Genomic DNA, 22422 nt, shown 5'->3' on the forward strand with positions numbered 1-22422 from the left:
AAATTCCTTTAAAAATGTGCTATTAAACCAGTAGTAGGTATCTTTATTTTGTAAGTGAACATTCCAGCTATTTTTCTGGCAGTAGAATTGATGCTACATGACCTTTAAATTTTATTGTTGCAGTTAAAATTCATTTAGTGGATGTTTTCTATATTATTTTATACATATGCATTAAGTACAAACCTAAGTAATGGCACTGTGAGGATTTTCAGTTTTTTCCTTCAGCAGCTCTGCGAGTGCATCTTAGATATAAAAAAACACAATACAAATTTTTATAGTTTGGTGTGGACATGGCTCATTTTGTTTTATCGGTTATTTACAAACAAAATGTAATTTAATGTATAGATGATTTTTAATGTCTCCTGACAAACTGTAAATACTGCATTTCTTTTGCATATATAATAATTGCTTACAGCTTTTCTCATTTGATATATAGCATTGTACATATGACAAGTCTGCAAAACTGTGTGATCTTTGTGAAAGTAGTACAGTATATGACCTTTAATTTCTTTTTTATTTTAAATATACTGTCACATTGAAGCACTGGTTGGGCATTTTAATTCATGTTAATAAATCACAATTATGTCAGTTTTACCAAATTGTCCTGTACAACTTCTGAGATTGGGGTTTAAGCAAGTGTTTTTACGGAAGTTATATTTTCCAGTATGGTTTATAAGGAGCCTTCCATTTTCTTTAGCGACTACTACCTCAGCTGGACTAGCAAGCATCAGGGGCAGTAGTAAGGCCTGCTCTTGTAATGTTCCTCCTGGTCGTTCTGGCAGGAGCAAGAGCCATGAGAAAGAAACTGTGAGGTGCCAGAGCTCTGTACATTGAATTATGTTTGAATACAAAATGAACCCATACCATTAAAGCATTACACAGAAGTTATAGATTGTAATTTACAACAAGTGTTTGAAACTATAAAGTAGTTTGCCAAAAAAAACACAGGAACAATCTAATTTGTACATTTTAAAACATAACTGAAATGTCCTATTGATTAATCAAAATTATTTGGAAACCTTAAATTAACATTTACTGTCTAGCTATACTACTTTAAAAAGTAGCGGGAAATGTTTAAAATTTCTTTTGTGTACAAAATTAAAGGAAAAAGGCATTATTCTTAGCTCTCTCAAGTGAAATGAAAACGGCCTCTCACGTGAACATTTTATTGCTGAAATATAAAATGCTAGTTATTTTTGGGAAAATAAAAAAATTCTTACTATTTTGTCCTCTGCCTCTCAGGAGGATTAATTAAGCATAATCAATCGTAATGACCATTATTTGTCATCATGTCTTCCATCATCCTGTTACGTAACAATTTGGCACAGTATACAAATTCTGTGCATTGATGGAAAAAGTAAACATTAAAATGACTAAGATTTGGCAGTATCGTAGGTCATGTTTTACACTTTCAATTTCCATTTCGTTTTGAAAATTAGCTAATGCTAGTACATTAATGCAGCTGTATTTAGGAATCAATCCTAATCAGCTTCAAGTTTTAAAAGAACTTAGGTCAACTTTACCATCCTTTCCTTAATCAAACAAAATTCTCATGGCATTCACTAAAGCAACTCTTGTCCAAGAAAAAATGGCTTTACCATGCATCCTGATAGTTTCAAACAGAACAAAGTGAACTAGCATAGTGAAATATCAATATTTATCTCTTTAAAGGATTTTTAATTCCTCGTAGTTTTAAATTTTCCTACTACATAATGTATACAGAAGCTTTTTAGAAACTGAAGAATTTTATATAATTCTTTGACTCCTTAATGAAGGATACATACACTCTCAAATACTGTCTTCTACCAAAATTTCATTAACGTTAAAAAAAAAATTAGTGGAAAAAAGTGGAATTTAAGAATTAATTTCAACTGTAAATACAAACTGAATTGAAGTTTTCTACTCCAGCAGAAACAGTTGTTTTTTTCTATTAACTAGTTATGTATGTATGATCCAGCTACAGGAAGAAGCAAGTTAGTAAGTCAGTTTTCACCTAAAAAATGTATGCTTTTTTGAAGCACCTACATCCACTTTTTTTCTGCCCTGGGGCAGTTCTAATTGCCAGCCAGCCAGCCAGCTTCTGAATCTGCTATAACCACATATGAGATCCACTGCTTGTCATTTTCCATGAAGACTTCACATGGACTAGAGAGAGGAAAGGTGGAGCATTCAACCAAGCTGGCTCTAGTGTTTGCATTATCAGTGGTTCTCTTAGCTTATATGCATAATCATCAAGCCACCAAGGATCTGCTGAAAACCATACCATACCTAATACAAATGCAGATTCCTTCTAGAACAATTGTTTTTTTACAATAAACTATTTAGGCTATTTTATCATAAGGGACAGATCCTTTCGAATATCCATAATAACATAGTTTATTTCCTAACAGCCAAAACTGCATTAGACAACTTTCATTCAAGTGTGCTATACCCCTAATAAAAATTCTTACAGACTCAGAGAAGACATAATTGTACCCTGCAGTTCTTGTAAGAGTGGTTCCTATGGAAATGGTGGATGGCATCACTGGTCTACAGCCACCACCTGTCACAGGATCTATATGGTAACCCAGAGCCTCATTAGAAAAACTTAGAAGCACACTTCCTAAATGAACAGTATGTTTGACCTTAGTGATACGTGACATAATGCTAATTCCTAAAAGATGACGTGTTTTGTTCCCTCACAGTAAACACTGAAAAAAGAAAAAGAAAATCCACAATGCTCAAACAAAATGTAATTCATGTTTTTGATGAAACGTGAATGAAAAATGATCACTGAAATTCTAGGTATTAAATCTATACCACAGCATCTTTTCTAAATTCATCTTCTTTACCCTTGCAAAGCAATGAATCATATCCTTGTAATAAGCCTTAACTCATGTTACAGAACTACCTTTCCTGCCACAGCAACGCTGGTCTTCCCTTTAGTTTTGGTTACACTATACTAAAAGGATAGCACGTTTGTTGATTCTATCACTTCAAATATAGGCCAATGACCAAGGCAATGTCTGGAAAAAAAACTGAAAACACTTTAATTTTTAAGACAACTGCAAGCACCTCAAACAATGGATTATTGTTACAACACTTGTTATCTTTTCACAATCTAATTATTGCAAAGGCATATGGATAAATGTTAATGGACAGTTAAGAAAAAGGAGGCACCTCAATGAATGTAAAATTAAAAAACAACTGGCATTCACTCACTTCTAAAAGAGGCTAAATACACCTCTATTTATTACATTCTAAAATTGTATTGCCTACTATGGTTTGTGTCCTGGTTTCTACAATTTTAAGGAAATGCATAAACAAAATTGTGTGCAACCTGCAAGGGGAAATCATTTTCTCAACTTCAGTGCATGGAGTGACAATCAAAAAGCTAGTAAAACATTGCAGCCACACCTAAAACTGCCTCCGGAATGAACTCGATCGCTGTTACCTCTGAGACGGTAATATTCGGCCCACTGCACTGCAAACTGGATAATACTCGTTCTAGACAGACGAGCAAGATTTCCCAACATACATGTAATTTCATTCCACACACCGAACATGTTTCTCTCGTCCAGTTTAATCTTTGCCGAGTTAACGTACAGCGCTTGTACGAGGCAACACCACATGGTACCAGGCCTTCGCATTTTCAAGGGGAAATTGCTGGTTTTCCTTAAAAGTACTTTTAAAATATGCAAAAACAGGAAGGGGGTGCTAAACTATAATACGTACTTGAGAATGTGAAGTATGTCCTTTCTTTCTTTAAAGTGCCATACAGGGAATGACATAACCAGAGCCACTCTGTTTAAAATCCAATGAAAAAGGACCGTTACGGAATGAAAAGTTTGCACAACTCCCTGGAGCAAAGTCTGCTACATGCAACTCAGGCTACAAAGCACTCCAGACTGGGTAGCTTTTCTGAAATCAGCGTCCCCATCCCACATTTAATGGAAATTAACATTTACAGGGTGCATTACATACACTATAATACAGGAATGACGTCCCTTTGCTGGAAGATAAAATTGTACATTTCCTTGCTATTTCTTGGTTCCAACTTGATAATTTCTTAAGATTGCAAATTATATACTCAGCTAAAATATTTCTTCATAAATAGTTACAAAACCTGCCAAAACACAAGAGGGAAAGTATTTTTCGTTCAAAAAAATTGACATTTGAATGTCACACAAGAAACAATGCTTAGAGACGTGTTATTGTTTCCAGAAGAAAGTGGGTCAGTAAACTACTAAGCTGAAGACGAAAGACTACCCCTTCCCCAGGATCACAGTGCACAAAAGCAGAATGTCAAACAACAGTACCTCAAAGCAAAACAAAGGTCTGAGGAGGAAGCCAGCTCACTTGTAATCCTGTTAAAGAATCAGTCACCGTTTAGGTCCAATGTACTGGGAAACATTTGCTAGCTCAGAATGCTGTATTTGTAGAATCTGCTAAGAACTCAGCCAGGGATGCCGAAGGCATTCGCCAGCTGAGGCTCGTTTTTCTGGAACCATTTCTAACATCGGGATCAGGAAATCTGTAAACTGTGCAGCGTCTTCATGGGGCCACCCGTACTTTTCCACAAGGACGTCGAAGAGGCTCCAGGGCTTCAGCTTGGTGATATGCCGCAGCTCTCCTACGGGGAGAAACACACCGTCAGGCAAACTCCCGCTGCCGGGCCGGGCGGCCTTGTGCCAGTGAGGCAGGTACCTACCTGCTCGACAGCGTGTGACAGACACGAGGCCAGCTTTTCTCCTCACACAACAGTCATCACGTGTACATGTCAGTGTGTCATGTTTCAAGCGCATGTAAACAGGCGTTCAGTTAAAAGGGAACAGTTCATTCACATCAGTTCTAGGTTCCCTTCAATAATTAGGCCTGCAGCGCGCGCCCTGAGGGCTCCCATCTGCAAAGACGGCTGCACGCACCTCACTCCAACTTGGCATCTTTTCCAACTTGCATTATTTGCTGAGAAAAACTTTAAGATACACACAATTTAAACTCCTTTCGCATGTTAGCATGCCAAGGAAAGGGTTTTTTTTTCCTCGAGAGCAATGCTAGTCCAGAGAACTTTCTGTGATGGCAGAGATGTGCTTTATCTGGACGGCCTAACACGGTAGCTACGAGCTCTGTGTAGCTTTCTGAGCACTTGAAATGTGGCTTGAGCCACCGCAGAACTGAAGTTCAATTTGTTTCCATGTAAATAGCCACAAGTAATTAGTGGCAACAATATTTGACAGCACAGCTAGCCACCAACCCAAACCAAATGCCATTCGTTTGTGGTCAAGTCTGATATCAGGACATCAGTTTGTAAACTCTGAAGTTATTGTAGTCACCATGTGCCACCTGCAGTATCAACACAAACAGCCCTGACTGACACAACAGAATGACTCACAGCTAGTAAATTGGTCTGTACCTGTAATAGCCTTTTTCCTAATGAGAGGAAAAGTTATTTTTAAGCCAAACTGCCAAAAGGTCAGGATAACTTTCACTGTAAATAACTCGGCTCTCTACCTGTTAGAAGTTTTCACAGGATACCCCACTGCCAAAGAGAGGCCTCCCTGGGTGTCCCACTAGTGTCTGCCCCAGCAGCTCCCACAGACAAGCTGCACCCCATTCCCCACACCCTCTTGGGCCCAGAGCCGACGCGTGCAAGCACCACGCGCACACCTCATGCAAGGGCCAGTTCTCTCCCCAGTTTCACCTGTTACCATGTAACCAACACGCTCAGCTCTCGTGATGTGCTCCGGGGGCCCTTGTCAGGGGCTTGGTCTGGTTCACCCATTTAGTCAACTCAACTAGAAACACACTCCTCCTCTTTCTTTAATTCAAGAAAATAAAAGAGCATTACAGAAAATTACCAACACAAAAGAAGAAATGACCTGTAATCCATGAGGACCTTTTCTTTGGGCCTATATTCTTTCCTAGGAACTGCTGTGTCTACACTGTAACCATGATGGACACAGATTCTAAATAAGGAAGTCTTTAGAGACTGTTTCCTGTTAAAGGGGTTGACGTGTAAATTAAGCTTCTGGCGCCCACGTGAGGCTGGGAGAGGTGCCCACGGCTCCGGCGCAGGGCACGGCTGTTTTAACACAGGAAGGGGACCTGACATCTCAGAGGAGCGAGTTCCCTCCTGTGGAAGGACAGGCTCCATGAGAACAAGGTCCGAGCCTTCACTGAATGGCCATCCTTTCACCTGGAAATTCAGTTCTGGGAATCCCGCCTAAGGAAACACACCCTGGCACCCACCATCCCACCCCCAATATATGCTCACTGCAAAATAATATATACTTGCAAAATTTCAAATAGTCAGTAATGGAGAATGGTGTTAAAAACAACAACAACAACTATGGTGCATCCCTTTGATGAGTATTATTTAATACCACGTAAACGTGGGGAAAGTGATGTGGTACAGTATTTGGTAGTAAAAGAACAGAAGCCGAAACCCTGGTCTGCACACGATCGCGAGCATACCCTTCAAGTGCCCACGAGGACGGAGAGCAGGCACCGGCAAACACCAGCTTTGTCATGGGCTTGTTTCTCAATCTGAGCATTTCCTGCACTGCTGCTCTGATTTTATAGTGGCAGCTGATCTCACCAGAGCAAGGCCAAAGGCTAAAGCAAACTGAGGACGCTCACGCTTAACGTGCTACAGCAAATCCTCTGCAAAGGGGAGAGAGCTTTATTTACATCATCTATTCGGACTTGCAATAACTACTCTGAAGATTTGGGAAAGAATGGAACTGCTCAGAACAACACAGGAATATAGTGCCAGTTTTTATACTAACTAAAATCCATCAACAGGCATCAAATTAAGTACAATCTTCAGTGAAAAGAGAGCAACTTTACCGTATAGATGCCTTAAAATCTGTGTTATTGTGATGAAAACAATACAATGCTGGGAGGCTATGAAAAACGATTTATTCGGACCTAATTAGCAGCACTATAAACTGATTAAAAAAATTTCCCAAAGAACAGCCTAAAATAAAATATTTAATATACTTTTGGCCAGGTAATCACACACAAAAACCTGTATGTGCAAACATGCTGTCTACTAATAGGGTAACATGCAAAATAACCCTAAGCACCGACAGGCATTACATACATAAATACTGTAATAGAGGGGAATGCGGAATTGCCTCGAAACATATGTGGGTTATGTAGCTAGGTGGGAAAACTCTATAATACCAAGAAAAAACCAGGAAATAAACTCGCCCAGGCTCTATGAGTATATGTAAAACTTCTTACATTTAATTTAATGATAAGAAGAAATGCCCTTTTATAGTTGATAAAGGTTACTTAAAAACAAACTCTAAGAGGCTTCCGGTCAAGATGCTGAAGTACGGAAACACTGCTCACCTCCTCCCACGACACAAAATTACAGCTAAATTATAGAACCACCACCCTTGAAAACCATCTGAAGACTAGCTGAACAGAACTCTTGTAACTAAAGATATAAAAAAGAAACCATTTCGACGCTTATTTATAGCTTTCTCTTAGTCTCTCCTTTACAAATTCTAAAGTATAATCTACCAGAAAACAAAGTTCTTAAAATAATCTGCCCTCCTCCCTAAGACAAATAAACCCAAAGCTCCCAAATTTCTCTATCTACTGGAGTAGAAATGCCAAGCACAGGCTCTCCTGACGAGTCTGGGCCGAGCCCATTTACCAGCTCCAGTCCTGCGTATAACACACAAGAAACAGCCCCCTCCACTACCACCACTTATAGGAAATAAAAATAAAGTAAGTAGCTACGTTACTAACTAACAAGTTAAAGAATTTTTGCCATGCCAATTTTTTCTCTTAGCAAAATATAACAAAATAGATTTCGCTGACACAAATTTTGGAAATAGCCAGACACATAATTGTGACAGTGTTTACTTTTTAAACCACTTGCAGCCTTTCTTTCTTAAAGAATACTGAACATCGTTTAACTCTGCCTCAGCATCACACACGCATGCAAACAAAAGAGCAGCCAGGCTACTCACTAGGCGGGTGCCCTGCCTCCTACAGTCACCGGCGGGGGCGGGGGGCAGAATCACCTTGCCAGCCAGGCCCTGGACCAGAGACAGGAAACAGGTCCCAAGGAGGAGGAGGACTCCTCCAGAGAAAAGGCTTTGGGACGCGACTGTACCTGCCAGTCCCTTTCCTTAACTTTTAAGGAAAAAAGTTAAGTGCTTCAATTAGACTTCTCTTAAATATTCTTTTAAGTGATTTGCAAAGGAAAATATATTATTTTGTCCATGATAATATTCCACAATTAATCATATAAGCATGAGAGGGTTCACAGCACACACGGGGGACTGTGGAGGCAAATCCTGGTCTGTGTATTTCAGGGAATACTGGTAACTAGAAAAAAAAGCTATGATATAAAATAGATGAGAATAAATTTTAACAGCATACACGTAGAAAGGAAACTATCAATAAGTAATTTACTGGTTCAAAACAAAACACAAGAAATCTGAACAAATTCCTACAAAGTACATATTGGTAAATACGGTAATAAAAAAAAAAAAATAAACCTATATAAACCCTACCTCCCACACATATAAATATTAACTCAAAATGGATCATAGACCTAAACGTAAGATCTAAAACAAAATTCTTAGAAGAAAACAGAATGAATATTCATGACCTTGAATTAGGTAATGGTTCTTAGATGTGACATAAAAGCACAAGCAACCAAAGAAAAAGTAGAAAATTGGACTTCATCAAAATGAAAACTTTTGTACTTCAACTATCACACATGTGCATTTGAGAGAAACGAAAACACATATCCACATAAAAACTCAGACGGTGGGGCAGGCAGCCAGCTGGCTCAGGCGGTTAGAGCTCCATGCTCCTAACTCTGAAGGCTGCTAGATCGATTCCCACATGGGCCAGTGGGCTCTCAACCACAAGGTTGCCGGTTCAACTCCTCCAGTCCTGCAAGGGATGGTGGGCTCCGCCCCCTGCAACTAAGATTGAACACGGCACCTTGAGCTGAGCTGCCGCTGAGCTCCTGGATGGCTCAGTTGGTTGGAGCGCATCCTCTCAACCACAAGGTTGCCGGTTCGACTCCCGCAAGGGATGGTGGGCAGCGCCCCCTGCAACTAGCAATGGCAACTGGACCTGGAGTTGAGCTGCGCCCTCCACAACTAAGACTGAAAGGACAACAACTTGAAGCTGAACGGCACCCTCCACAACTAAGATTGAAAAGACAACAACTTGACTTCCAGGAAAAAAGGCCTGGAAATACACACAGTTCCCCAATCAAGTCTTGTTCCCCTTCCCCAATAAAATCTGAAAAAAAAAAAAAAAAAAAAAAAAAGTTAAAAAAAAAAAGGTTACGGAAAAAAACACACAAAAAAAAAAAAACTTCACACATTAATTTTCATAGGAACATTATTCAAATAGCCAAGAAGCGAAAACAACAATGCCTGTCACTGATCGAAATACCAAATGTAGTAAGTACATCTGTACCTAAAAGGATGAGCACTGATTCACGCTGCCACATGGACGAACCTTGAAAACATCACAGTAAATAAAAGGAGCCCCTACAAAAGTCCACATACTGTGTGACTGCATGTATACGTAATGTCCAGAAGAGGCGAATCCAGGAAAGGATAGTAGATTAGTGGCTGCTGGGGGCTGAGGGTGGGGAGAATACTGAGTACCAGTGGACGCAGTGAATGAAAATGTTCTCAAATTAGACAGTGCTGATGGCTGCATAACTCTGTGAATATTTTAAAAACCACTGAATTGTACACTTTAAAAGGGTGAATTGCATGATAATGTGGATTATCTCTCAATAAAGCGGTTACAAAAAACCTGGTACCCAAGCACAAAACAAAGTAACTTCAAAAGAATTCCAATGTTGTGTTAATGCATATGGTAAAAATGAACATTTCACTAACTAGTAGATCATAATAAATGACAGGGATAAATGGGATGAACTATAATAGAATTTAGTTGAACCTGTTATAACAACTTCATATTTTTGCATCATATGTTCAAATTCAAAGTTAAATGATTGAAATAGTAGTTCAAACCTATGATCAGTTGTGGCGTGTGGTTTATTTTCCAAAATGCCTTTGCTGTATGTTCTGTGTCACTCCAGGACACAGCAGCTTCCCTGTCACACCCTATTGTCCTCCACAACTCTAGCTGAGGGGCAGGGGGGCTTTTTCCTGCAGCCTCCAACCAGGGACCTAAGAAAGAGTGAGAGGGTAATTACACCCGACAGCGAGCAGATGACGAGGCCTGTCCCAGGCAAAGTGGAATATACCTTCACTAGGCTCTAGCTAACAAAGGCATCCATCCAAAGCGAAGATGGGATACAGATTAATGTTTTTAAACTTAATAACTAAATACACCTATTCTTCACCAGGCTCTCCCTAATCCAGGCTCCAGGGATCCAGCAGTAACCCAGACAGACCCAGCCCTGTTCTCACAGAGCTCGGCTTCCAAGAGGAGAGCTTAGACCCACTAGTATGAGGAAACTCTTCTAGTTATTGGCACAGGCCAGGTCACACAGAAGAGACTGGCCGTGAGCTGACCCTCCCTCCCCGGCGGCTCAGCTGGGCGTCAGGCACCTCAGAGGACAGACGTGATTTTTAGCTTTAACACCCACTCTTGCTCCCTGTCTTCGCAGTTGGATGAAATCTGCTTCCCACCAGGAGGACAGAGAGCAGGAAAACCTGCAGTTCACTCCCTCGAGATCCCTGGCTGCTTTCCAATGTGATGTAAGCAAATTAATAGCAAATTTCCATTTTGCTTTTTCTTAGTAGCAGTTCTGGCACAAAGATATTCTAGAAAAACAAAAAATTCAATGGATACATTTAAGATCCTATTTTTTTTCCAAACGTACCTGAGCACACATTACTTAGGGAGGAATGCACAAACACATCTTTTTGTGACAAATCATGCGGGTCATCCTGAGGGACATGGTGAAATCTATTTTCATGACAGGCCCCTCATTCATCATATTATTCCTGTGACTTCTGTACAAACCCTAAAACCCTTCTGATTTCCACAGTTACGATAAACAAACAATAATTAGGAAAGAACTTAAGTCCCAATTCCCAGTCATTTTAGGGGATTTCTTGCCTAGTCATAAATTCTCTCTTACATTCAAAGGAAGGAAAAAAGACTCTAGTTCCCACAGTAACACCAAATCAAATTGTCTTTGGTCTACTTGTATCTCGACCAAGAATGCCACATGCATTTCAACTCTGCAAGTAACCTTCAAACAATCGCCCCAAAGAGAGCCGTGTACGCAGGTCCTAGCACATGTGTGATACCGTGTTTCCCCGGCTAGGTCTTATTTTCGGGGAAACACAGTAACAGCGTGACGATGGAACAGCAAGGTCCTCTGCAAGAACTTTCTATTCCCATCTGGGGGCAGGTGGGGACGGGCACAGGCTCCACGTTGTCCCAGGAGCACGGGTACTGACAGAAAGGCCGGTGTGAAGCCTCCTCCCAGCACAAAGGGCCTGGAACAGGGAGCGCTGACCGGGCAGCACCAGCTCACCACCTCCCTCATCAGCCTGTCGGGAAGAGAGGCCCCCACCCCACGGGGCACGGAGAGCAGGCCCTCTGCTGCTTCTGGGTTGCCATTTGGCAGTGGCTCTCCCCGGGGGGAGGTCGCAGCTCAGGCCAGCAGCAAACCCTAACACAGGAGCCTCAGGACAGCTGCCACCCCAGCACACGTGCCCTCAGGCTGTCCTCACCATTCCAGGCTCTCCTTTTGTCCCTTTTCTTCTTCTTCCCCACTGCTCAGAGTCTGTGGTTCGCAACCCACAGACAAAGAACACAGAGCAATGAGGAGCCCAGGCTCTGTAAGCAGCTCCTTGTGCGGAGGAAAGGCAAGCGGTCACACAATGGACAGAAGCTGGGGTCCTCACATGCCTTATGCCGGGTGCCAGCACCCGCTGATGCACCTATGGAGCCTCTTGACTTGGACCGAGACGGGTGCTGTGGTCAGGTGCCCTCCTGGTTCTTCTCCCTCCTCCCAGGGCACCAGCAGGTCAGTGCTGTTCTCTGTCCTCTGACAGACTTGACTGGGGGCTCCCAGACTCCCTGCCCCTGCCCCCACCTGACAAGGGTGACGGATATGGCTGAGGGTTCCCTGCAAGTCGTCTACCAGCCAAGGGCTCCTGGGGGCCAGGCCCCCTCCCACAGGCTCTGAACACATTCTGAAATGGGGAAGAAGGGGTCGCCTCATTAAAATAAACACGATCCCCCAAGCCGTACTGAATCCAGAGCCTTTCCTTGCTTTAACCAGTTTAAAATCTGGAAGTTTCTTAGGGAAACTTAGGCTGCTTTGTCAGTGGTATTGTTGTCCAGAAGTTCATAAAGTTTATACCGTTTCCCTGTGGATAACTTTGCTTTAGCAATAATATCAGCTATTACTTGGGCCACGTGCTACCCACGCATCCTCCTGGACGTTCTTGTAACGACAACGCACCCTGAAGTTACCCCCATGGACTGATTTAGAAGCAGTGGTTCAGAGATGACATCACAACACGAGCCCCTGTCTTAAGCATGCTCAAACCCAGCTCTGTCACTGAACAGTTCAATGGCCAGGCCATTGCCTGCCCTTACCGCTACTTCAGCCTGTGTGACAGTCTGCATGGGGGAGGGGAACTCTCTGTCTTCCTCATGTGACCCAGACTCGAAGGCCAGATTCTCAGAACCAAAATTGATACCAGTTGTCTGAAGAACAGGTTTCAACCTGACAATTTTTTTCCCTGTGATAAGGTAATAAGAAAGTAACTGCATCTCGCTACATATGTCACAGGCTGCCCACTGGGCGGTCCCAGATAAGCTGGGAGTGCGCTCAGGGCGCTCAGATAAGTGAAGCTGGAAACCACCATCTTCTCACGGTTAGTTCTTGGGTCTCATGCATGTAACAGGGAAAAGTAATCTAAAGAATAAAGCAAGGACTGATTAGCTGAATATCACCACAATATACAATAAAGGATTACTAGTCTGTAAGAATTCCCTACCTCATGGGAAAATAAAAAGTCGATCTGGTGTTCCAAATTTGGCTAAAGCAGGAGAGACAGAGTATCTGGGACTTACAGAAATTTCTAGAAACACCATGTCCGGCTCATACCAACTTTAAAAATTCTTTAAGAGTGCTGCAAACGCACCGCCCCAAAAAACAAAATTTGAACTGAAAAAGCATGAATTAAAAAGACTACCTATGCTCACACAAGAGTATGTCACTGGGGAGGGGTTCTTTAACTATAAATCCCCTGGGGCTTTTGGGTGCTTGTTAAAATTGACCACTAACGAGGGACTACACAGGGCAAAGAAATAGTTGTCCCGGGTCGCACTAAGGGAAGATCCACAAGAGCTACAGTATTGCAGCAAATCAGCTATAGTACAGTGTGAGGTAGGTAACACAATGGGGGACAGGGTCCCCTGTCAGGACGTGAGGCACACAGGATTCACAGGCCTCCCCCCACTCGGTAAACAGCTTAGACAGATCCGACAGAAGATGGCAGTTAGTGTTCAGGAAGCCCTGTGTCCAGGCCGCCTCTGCTCCAATGAAGAAACACTCTAGGGCTCCATGAACACATGGAGTACGTGAAGATAAGGTAAGCTGGTTTCTAAAAATCACTTAAACGCTTATAACTCTGTGAGCACAGACTGGTGCTCAGAGTAGGAGATGAGGTGTGGAGGAGATAAATAGGAAGGTTGTCTCTTACAAAATTCTTATTCCACAGATATCAGATGGTTCATCCAAGTTTACTTCTTGGGAGCTATGTTCAGCAGAATTCCCCAGTTGTGAAAGTCCAGATCTTTCTCCACTGCCCAGATGCGAAAGCATAATTTCTCCTTTTGGGAGAGGATTATGCTGAAATTAGTGTTGCTTATATAAATACCGTTACCTTTTCTGGTGAAAAACTCCTTGGAATATTTCCCCAACATAGCGTATTTTCGAGGAACTTTCCCCAGCAGTTCAATGATCAATGCTATGTGATCTGCATTGGGAAACATTGCCAGCAAAACAGAAACACACGACAGTTTAATCAGTACACTGCATGCAGACACTGTCACGGCCCGCGCAGACAGAAACAGAGCGCGACCTGGAGGGCTGAGGGCCCCGGCGTGGCCCTGGGACCAGACGGGCTGCGGCACAGGGTGACCGCAGCTCAGGCCAAATATGGTTTTCCCTGTCAGCTTTGAAACCAGCACAGGAATTCTGCTGGGTTGCTTTCTGAATTTAGGAGAAATGCCTTTGTCGCCATTAATGCTGCAAATGGCAGCTGCTATTCCGTTTCTGTCTGCATCGTGGCGCTTTTCAAAAAGAAGAGGTACTACCTCTGCGATTGAAGAATTCCCGAGAATATTTTCCAGACAGAGCAAAGTGCCTTGGGATACTGCCTAGCAGCTCTATGATGTGAGCTATGTGGTCTACGGAGGAGAGAAAAGGAGATGGGAATGGGAGGGGCCAGGGGAAGGAGGGGATAAAAAAAGAGGGAAAAATTGAAATTAGTAAAAACTCAGAAACAGACACAAATCAACAATGTTTGCAGCACACCCATGCAGAGGTTTCTGGGACCGGCAGGCCTCAGGCACCATCTGGAGCATTAACGGTGACTGATGCCAGCTTACCCCAGGCCACCCCAGCATTGCAAGCAAATAAGCATGGAAATGGTCAGGTTTACTGATGGAATTCAAGCCAGAATTCCCTGGTTTTCAAACTCAGCTCCCAACAGGACAGAAAAATGGGCAGCAGATCAGTGGACAAAGGGACCACAGAGAGGCAACAGGGTTCATACAGCCTGTCCTCTCCTGGCCACCTGGGCTTGGGGCCTGTGGGCAGCAAGACTGAGAGGCGGGCGGGCTCAGCCCAAGGGCTCTGTGAAGTGCCACCCCTGCCAGGAGGTGCTGCCCATTCACTGCCACTGATGGAGCTTCAAGCTCAAAAGAAAAAAAAAGGGGGGGGGGCAGAATTTGGTGTTTGAAAACCATTGCTCTATTTAAGTACAAAAGTACAATAGTGCCCAAAAATTTCAGGACCCTCAGGAGACCCAGCAGATACTCAGCGGGCAGCAATACTCACCTTCATCTCTGGAATAGTCCTCCCCAGAATGCGGCTCAAACAAATAATCTCCCGTGGCCAGCTCAAATGCCTAGGACACAACAGACGACATGCTAAGTGCTCCATAGGGACTGGCCCCCGAATCAGCAAACTTTTCTCCTTGTGCAAGAGACTCACATTTTATGAGGATCTGAATGAAACCAAAGAGCCTCCTAAAAGGGTTCAATACCAATTTTTTTTCTTCCTTCCAAAGAGTTCAAAGCAGCTTTCAAAATATTCTTACATCTCCTTTACTGGCAGGGGTAAGGGCTATGCGCTCTCCATGTTGCAAGAAGCTGAACAGACCTGTCCGTGCATTGGCTGCAGCTGTTTGCAGCCCTGGCCCCGCGGCCTGCACTTGGCCTCTCAGGACAGGACGAGGACTCGATCCAGGCACACATCTGACTCCAGAGCCTGCCCTCAACCTGCAGGCTACCTTGGCCTCTGGATGGCGGTTGCTGCCACTCTCTTAAAACAAAGACCTTCATGTCTTAGTAACCAAGGGCTATTTTCAGAATTTCCTCATTTCATTCATTTCTGACTCAGTCAAAAGAACACTTAGAGCCTAAGAAGCCCCCTTAGTTCTGTGCCCGGGGGCCAGGAAGAGCCCGATGATGGTGCAGCCCTCCTGAGGTGGGCGAGTGCTTCCTGACTGACCACTGCCTGCCTCGTCACCCCAGCCTGTGGGGGAGGCGATTTGTTTCCATTCCCACCAGACAGTCTACTTCCCTTGCTCACATATACACACAGAAAATCTTAGGACCGTGAGTTTAATTTGGTAACAATACATAAAGACATCAACTGCTTTGCTCTGCTGATCAAATGCCATGTTTTAAAAACAAAACAAAACAAAAAAGGAGAAACTAAATCCTATTTTTGGTTGTTGCATAATTACTTCTATTCAGTATCAGGTCTTGCTTTTGTGAAAGACCCTCAGGGGCCCAATCCCCCTCCACTGACGCCTGTGGATCAGTGACTCCAACCCCCGCAAGGTGCTGCCCTTCCCACTCCCCCCCACCCCACCCACCTTCTCCTGCTGACAACCAGAGTGTGGGGAAGGTCCCCTTAGGAAGACCGTGTGCCTGAGGCTGGCCCACCTCAGCCAGCACTCTGCACAAACCACAGGTGGGTGCTCTGAGCCCAGAAACACTAGCTCATGACCTCAGGACCCCTGCCCTGAACCAGACGTGCGTCTGAGCAGCACCTGGACATGCCAGGTCTTGGCAGAGGGAGGTGGTCGCGCAAGTGCTGCAGGGTCTGCGCAGGTCCTCACGTGGCACCTCTTCACCCAACAAGGACAAAAACATGGGCCAATCCCAGATCAGGGCAAAAACCCTCACTTTGGCCACAAGTCCAAGAGGAACAACTGCATCGTGCACTAAATGGACAGAAAAGTCTTCCTCGCCTGGGACACAATCCATTCAATACCTTACAAGCCAAGAGGAAAAGGTGAAACCCTAATGGAGAAAGAAGACCAGGAAGCTGCATGATGGAAGCTCTAAGGAGAGCTGCCCTGGAACCCTTCCTTGGGTTCTTGCTCACTCTAATTAATTTTCAAAAACATTTCAATCTGGTTGTATGTATTCTTACAGCCTAACAGTAAGATATGTCAGCTGAGTGTTTGAAAAACGACTGTTTTGATTAGCACCACGTATTTCCAGTGAAACCCTTAAGTCAAAGCAGCCTGTTGGTGAAATGGAGAAGACAAAAAAAAAGACAGAGGCCAGAGGGAGGCTCCATCATGTTCCCTGGTCCTGGTTCTCTGGGGAGTGACGAATAGGACACGCACAACAAGGCAAACATCCCCACGAAAGCATCAGCCTCTGGACCTCACGACCCGCGTGCATGCCGGCAGCTAGGAAACCATTCAAGGTTCTCCCATTGTAACCTTGATAATTATTAGGTTGGTGCAAAAGTAATTGCAGTTTAAAAGGTTAAAAATTACTGCAAAAACCGCAATTACTTTTGCACCAACCTAGTAGTATTTATTTTTAACATTTGGAACTTTGGATTCTTCCGTCTGCACTTGGCCTAACACCCTCCGAAGGCCTTCCTCTATGTCAACCTCCGTTCTCAGGTTCTGGAGACATCTCTTTCCTGAAATGCTCGCCCATGCCAAAGGGCCCCGTTCTGAATAAATAAGGTCACCGACTAGTTCTGTGATGTGACCAGGGCTAAAGAAGTTTGGTGAAATGTGTCAGGCTGGCTTTGTTTCCATGGCCCTGAGCCGGACTTACCATGGAGTCCATAGAAAGGGCTCTCTGACCCACAGGTGCAGAGGCCAACGCCTCCACCCACACAAAACGATTAGATCACATACACTGACATCTGCAGGGGCCCCAAAACAGAAGGGAAACGAGACTCCACAACTGTGCGTCCCAGCTGCTTGGCCTCGTTTGTCCTCCTTTTCCAGCAGGTCTGCTCCCTGACCAGTGAAGCCTCTTATCAGTGCGCCCTGGTACCAGCTCCCACGCAGGGGTGCCCATCTCCACCGTAAGACAGTCGCCCTAAGACGTGGTGCCATTTGTAACACTCAGAGGACCCCAGGGTTCACCAAGTCAATCTGGAGTTTATTACAGCTTGTGTTGTGAAATGAATATACTGTTATATTTTTAAACTTCAACAGGGCAGGGGTGAGGAAACGCTGCCGCATCTTTACCAGATTCTCTGTGAAGAATAGAAGAGACCTCTCCGTCATGACCTTCAGGGATAAGGGGTGGGGGTGGGGTGGGCAAGGAAGGCCTGCCCCTTCCAGAAAAAAGAAAAAAAATCACCCCTAAAACCAACTGATTTTTAAAAACCCTCAAGAGCAGCACTGAGGGAGCTTATGCTTAATCTCTTAGGACGGGGTTGGGGGGTGAAAGGAGACCAAGTGAACGCTGCCCCTTAGGAGTTACTGATGTTTTGTATGTCACTGTGCACAGCAACAGCTAATGGAAGGCAAGGCAGATCAGCTGGTATGACACTGTACTGACAGCGCCACCATTATTCTACTGCATCTGTAATCCTGTCCTATTTTTTCTGGTTATATCACCAAAATTTAACACCAAAATTAGAAGCACAGGATTTCAGAGTTGAAAGAGTTCTCAGAGTCTAATTCAGGGCAACCCTGATACAGCGCCTCTGTGTTGCTGGGGAAAACGGGGCCTGACCTCACCACATCCTGAGGCGGAAGCCTTCTCCCCTACAGCTCTACCTGTTCCAAGCTCCCTTTCTTCTGCCCTCGCCTCCCACAGTCTCCCAGCCCCACCCGGCCTGGCCCCTGGAGTCAGAGCAAGTCTAATTCCTCTCTCCAGTGGTCTCTGAATTCAAAGGAACTAATCCCACTAATTCTTTTCCATACCCAGCAACCGCAAGAACTTCGTTTTTGATACTGATTAAAAAACTTAATTTTAAAATTACCTGGTATTATCTATCAGAGCAATGTGGGAATAGAAAGGCACAGAGTTTCAGATCTATGTGGCCTCATCTGTTGCCGCAGATCATGCAACTTGAAAGACACAAAACATCTACTTTTTCTAATATTGTTTTAGCACTGGCTGCTAAACAATGCTTTTACTTTAGCATCAGAGGCCAAACAATCCAGCACACTCGATCGTTACACTAATCTTTGAATAACAGTGAATTTAATTATTCAGCATTGCCTTTTTTAATGAGAAGGCAAGTGTCACATTGTCCACACATTTAAATTACATTTAAATATCAGAGAATTTGGGGGAAAAATATAAGCAAAGCATGAAACACCACCCTTATGAACACACACACACACACACACACACACACACACACACACACACAGAATACAGCCCACAAAGAAGATGCTGAATGTGCCAGCAAAGAGGGCCAAGAGAGAGAAACTGAACTTGGCTTCCGGATGATGGACTCTGCTCGCTCATCAATTCACAGGCAGGGAGTAAGTGAGGAAAAGATGCCCTGATGCGCTGGGGGAGAATTTGGATAAACTCAACTTATGATGCGCAAAACTGGCGGCGGAAACGAACAGGGCACACTGGTGGAAGAGAAGGCAGCCCGGGGCCCTGAGGAAGACACCCCCACACTCTGTGGATCAGACTCAGAGCAGCACACGCAGCAGCTGCAGCCTCACAAGTAACTGCACAGCCCAGAGCAATAGCCAGAACTGTCTCCAGATTTTACTTTACAGAAGAAGAGAGATGGAACACTGGAAACAGGCAATCCTTTCCTCTCCATAAGGAGAAAAGGCCAGAGAGGCCACTGTGACGGACTCCAGCCTTTCGGCCGTGGACAGTCTTCCCCTAAGACACAGAATGAGTGAAGGATGAAGCTGCATAGAACCTAGCAAACTTCCAGTAACCGAAAGGAATTACCTGCAGTCATTTTGTCACCACAGCAGAGGGTCTGACTTTCAGGGAGGAGGGATCTCTCTTGAGGACAGATTGTCTCTCAAGGACCAGACCAGACCAAGCCCAAGCCCAGGACAATTCCTTCAATTCTTAAGACACCCAATACAGCAAAGCCTTCCCCTCCCCATCCCAGGGTGGACACCTTCAGTCAGGAAAGCTTCAGGCCGCATGCACTACTACGACTCTCCCCACCGTGAGCATGACGGGGACGAGCCTCCACACGAAGAGAAGGGCAAGGCCGCTCTTACCATACACGCTGTGCTCCAAATGTCAGCAGGTGTACTGTAACCTGCTCCTATTAAAACCTCTATGGATCTATACTGACGCGTCTGGATGTCTTCGGTGAAGTGTTTATGCTGAAAAGGAACAGAACGCATTACCACGGAGGAACACATTAAAAAGGGGAAAACAGTGAATTTAAAAACTGCGTCTTCTAACACATGATCATGACCGAAACGTTTTAGAAAGAAAACAACTTACCACCCAACAAGCATTTCCCAGGTCAGCAATTTTAACTCTAATTTTATCGGCATTCCGGGGATCCAGCGGATTCACCAGCAAGTCAGCTGCCCGGGTTTTTGCTGCTGTGAGCAAACAGCAGGACAGTTAGTGGGGGGCAGAGGTGGGCTGCATATGTGCACGCAATGTTTGCTGGGTACAAAGCCTCCTTTTCTAGAAGGAGATGGGATGATCAGTTAGGCCTCGAATTCTGTAAATTGAACTCAACAGACTTTAAAATTTGAGGTCTCATCTCTGGAAAATGTTTCACAGAAGGGAGCCAAATGGGGGACCCAGAGAGTTCAGGGATTCTGCCTTGCCCTCTGCCCTTTATCTCACCTCTAGGCAGGCAGCCCTGCTCTACTCCTCGTTGTATCAGAGCCCATTCCCTAGTGGTCCCCACCTCACTCTTTTGTGCATTAGCACCCGCATCATGATGGTAGAGAAAACGCTGCGCTGGGTGGCCCATCCCTCCTGAGTGACCAAGTTCACCTAGTACCCGCACCCCCTACCCCTCCCTCTGCTTGGGCTGATCGCAAGGATTAGACGATGGTTAATTAACAAATGCAGATTAAAGGCTAGGACTAATGAGTCGTGATTTGACTCATTGACTCGATAGCTTTGCAGAAGGAACACTCCAGAACAGAGTCTCTTGGGACAGCCTGGGCCATAGAGGCAAACCTCTGAGGTCCCTCATGATCTTGTCAAGTAAACGGGTCACTCTCAACCTCAGGGACCCTGACAGAATCTCAACAGTAGTCACAGGGCCAGGCTTTTAGGGCTCCAGGAACCAGAAGAGCTTCTCAGATAAGTCTAGACCTTGCCTGCATCAAGCACGGATAACCTGGGCAAGTGACAGAAAAAGCAACTTGGGGGGCCCAGACAGAAAATGCTGAAGTTGAGTCAGCATCTTCGTCAAACCTCAAACTGACCTACAAGCTCAGATTTCTGGAAACGATGAGATATAACCATGGCTTCTATTTATTTTAAGAAGTAATTCTGAAATGGTATTTACAGACTAAACAGAAGAGCCTGCTCAATGCAGAACATTAAACATCTTTTTGTTTACTCAAAGCTGGTCTCTGCTAAAACGAAGCAAACCTCCTTTTGGGTACGCCCTTGCTCTGGAGCCACAGAACTGGAGGGGGCCCTGATTCGTCAGTACCCCCACAAGTAGCAAGGCCAGTGGGTAGGCAAGGCACCCAGGACCTGGGGCACGCGCACAGCTCCCCAGCAGCGGCCAGAGCATGCAGAGAGAACTCTGGCCGGCATTTTAACCCCAAGACACATTCCTCGGGTGTATGGGTCAGCCTGGGCCGGCCAGGCTCACACATAGGGCAGGTTTCCTTCTTGCTTCCTGCCCTGTGCCCATTTCCCTCTTTATAAGAAGGCTGGTCCGCCATGGAGCCTCACACAAGGCCAGAAATGAGCTGAGAAGAAGAAACACAGGAACTCGGAAATGATGAGAAGGAAAGCGCAGCGACACACACGAGGAGGCAAAATGTACACACTGAACAGAGAATGGGCTCAGAAGAGTCCCAGGAGAAACACAAAAATGCTGACTCAAAGGGTAGATGGGCAGCGCGAGAAATGGCTGGATGAATCCTACATCATTTAATCAGGACAGTCAGGCAAAAAAATGGAATCTGAGGTTTTGCAGAACTGGATTCAAATCTAAGTTTCCACACTTACAATTGAAACTGTTTGAGACTCAGTAAAAAGGAGGAAGAGGCAGGCACCACGCCTCCCCCACACACAAGTAAAAGACCAAAGGCAGGAGAGCTACAGCGGCAGCTGGCTGGCCAGATCCGGGGGCTCTGCTCTGTCTACGACCCGCCCGACCACCCGCCCTCTGAGGCCGAAGCTTCTAACCGGCCAGTGAAGGGCCAGCCCTCCTCTGGTGACAGCCTGCTATCCTGATTCAGGTTTGCAGTGACCCGGCTCATAAATGATACTATGCAATTTATCTTAAAAATTTAATTGTATAAAGAACACAGAGGAGGTAAAAAAAAGAATTTGCTTGTATTTCTGACTTCCTTTTCTCAGTGTGGCAGTTACCTGTGCTAGGGTACCTGATGGCAACACTCAACAAAGCCCGTTTAAACACAGGGACACTCAGGCTTGTTGCATAATCACACCAATTTTGCTTTGCCTGGGAATCGGATCACCTCCTCTGATTAAATCATGATTGAGGTGACCTGTCACAGCTCTTCCTTGCTCTCGGCTTCTACCAAGGAGGGAAGAGAGAGGTGGGAAGATTTCATTCCAGGAAGGGCTGGAGTCCTCAGTCATTTCTGATAAACCGTCTCTGGGTTACATTGTATTCATTCCCTGAGAAGCTCTCCTAGAAACTAGTGAGATGGCAGCCAGCAGGGCCTCGGGGTGATGACACAGCCGTCATCGGGTATCTGCAAGGGACCGCACCAGGCCCCCACTGACTGTTCATAGTTTAAAACAGACTTATAGGAAGGCAGGAATACCCTCTGC

General features: G+C 44.7%; 1 protein-coding gene across 19 annotated transcripts in view; it reads right to left on the reverse strand.

Annotated features, from left to right (window-relative positions):
* Positions 1 to 109: 109 nt before the first annotated feature.
* Positions 110 to 22422, reverse strand: part of SRPK2 (SRSF protein kinase 2) — a 213312-nt gene continuing 190999 nt past the window's right edge. For 7 of the 19 annotated variants that reach the window (XM_033088271.1, XM_033088269.1, XM_033088272.1 and 4 more), the window contains 6 exons: positions 19918 to 20021; positions 19686 to 19793; positions 15038 to 15107; positions 14293 to 14385; positions 13860 to 13952; positions 110 to 4612 (listed from right to left, as the gene is read on the reverse strand). In XM_033088271.1, coding sequence (XP_032944162.1) covers positions 4428 to 4612; positions 13860 to 13952; positions 14293 to 14385; positions 15038 to 15107; positions 19686 to 19793; positions 19918 to 20021 — 653 coding nt within the window. In that variant the 3' untranslated portion in view covers positions 110 to 4427. The remainder of the gene's footprint in view (positions 4613 to 13859; positions 13953 to 14292; positions 14386 to 15037; positions 15108 to 19685; positions 19794 to 19917; positions 20022 to 22422) is intronic. The other 12 variants (XM_033088276.1, XM_033088281.1, XM_033088286.1 and 9 more) reach the window with 7 other exon arrangements.

The sequence above is a fragment of the Rhinolophus ferrumequinum genome, chromosome 20, assembly GCF_004115265.2.
Source record: "Rhinolophus ferrumequinum isolate MPI-CBG mRhiFer1 chromosome 20, mRhiFer1_v1.p, whole genome shotgun sequence".
Classification (NCBI taxonomy): Eukaryota; Metazoa; Chordata; class Mammalia; order Chiroptera; family Rhinolophidae; genus Rhinolophus; species Rhinolophus ferrumequinum.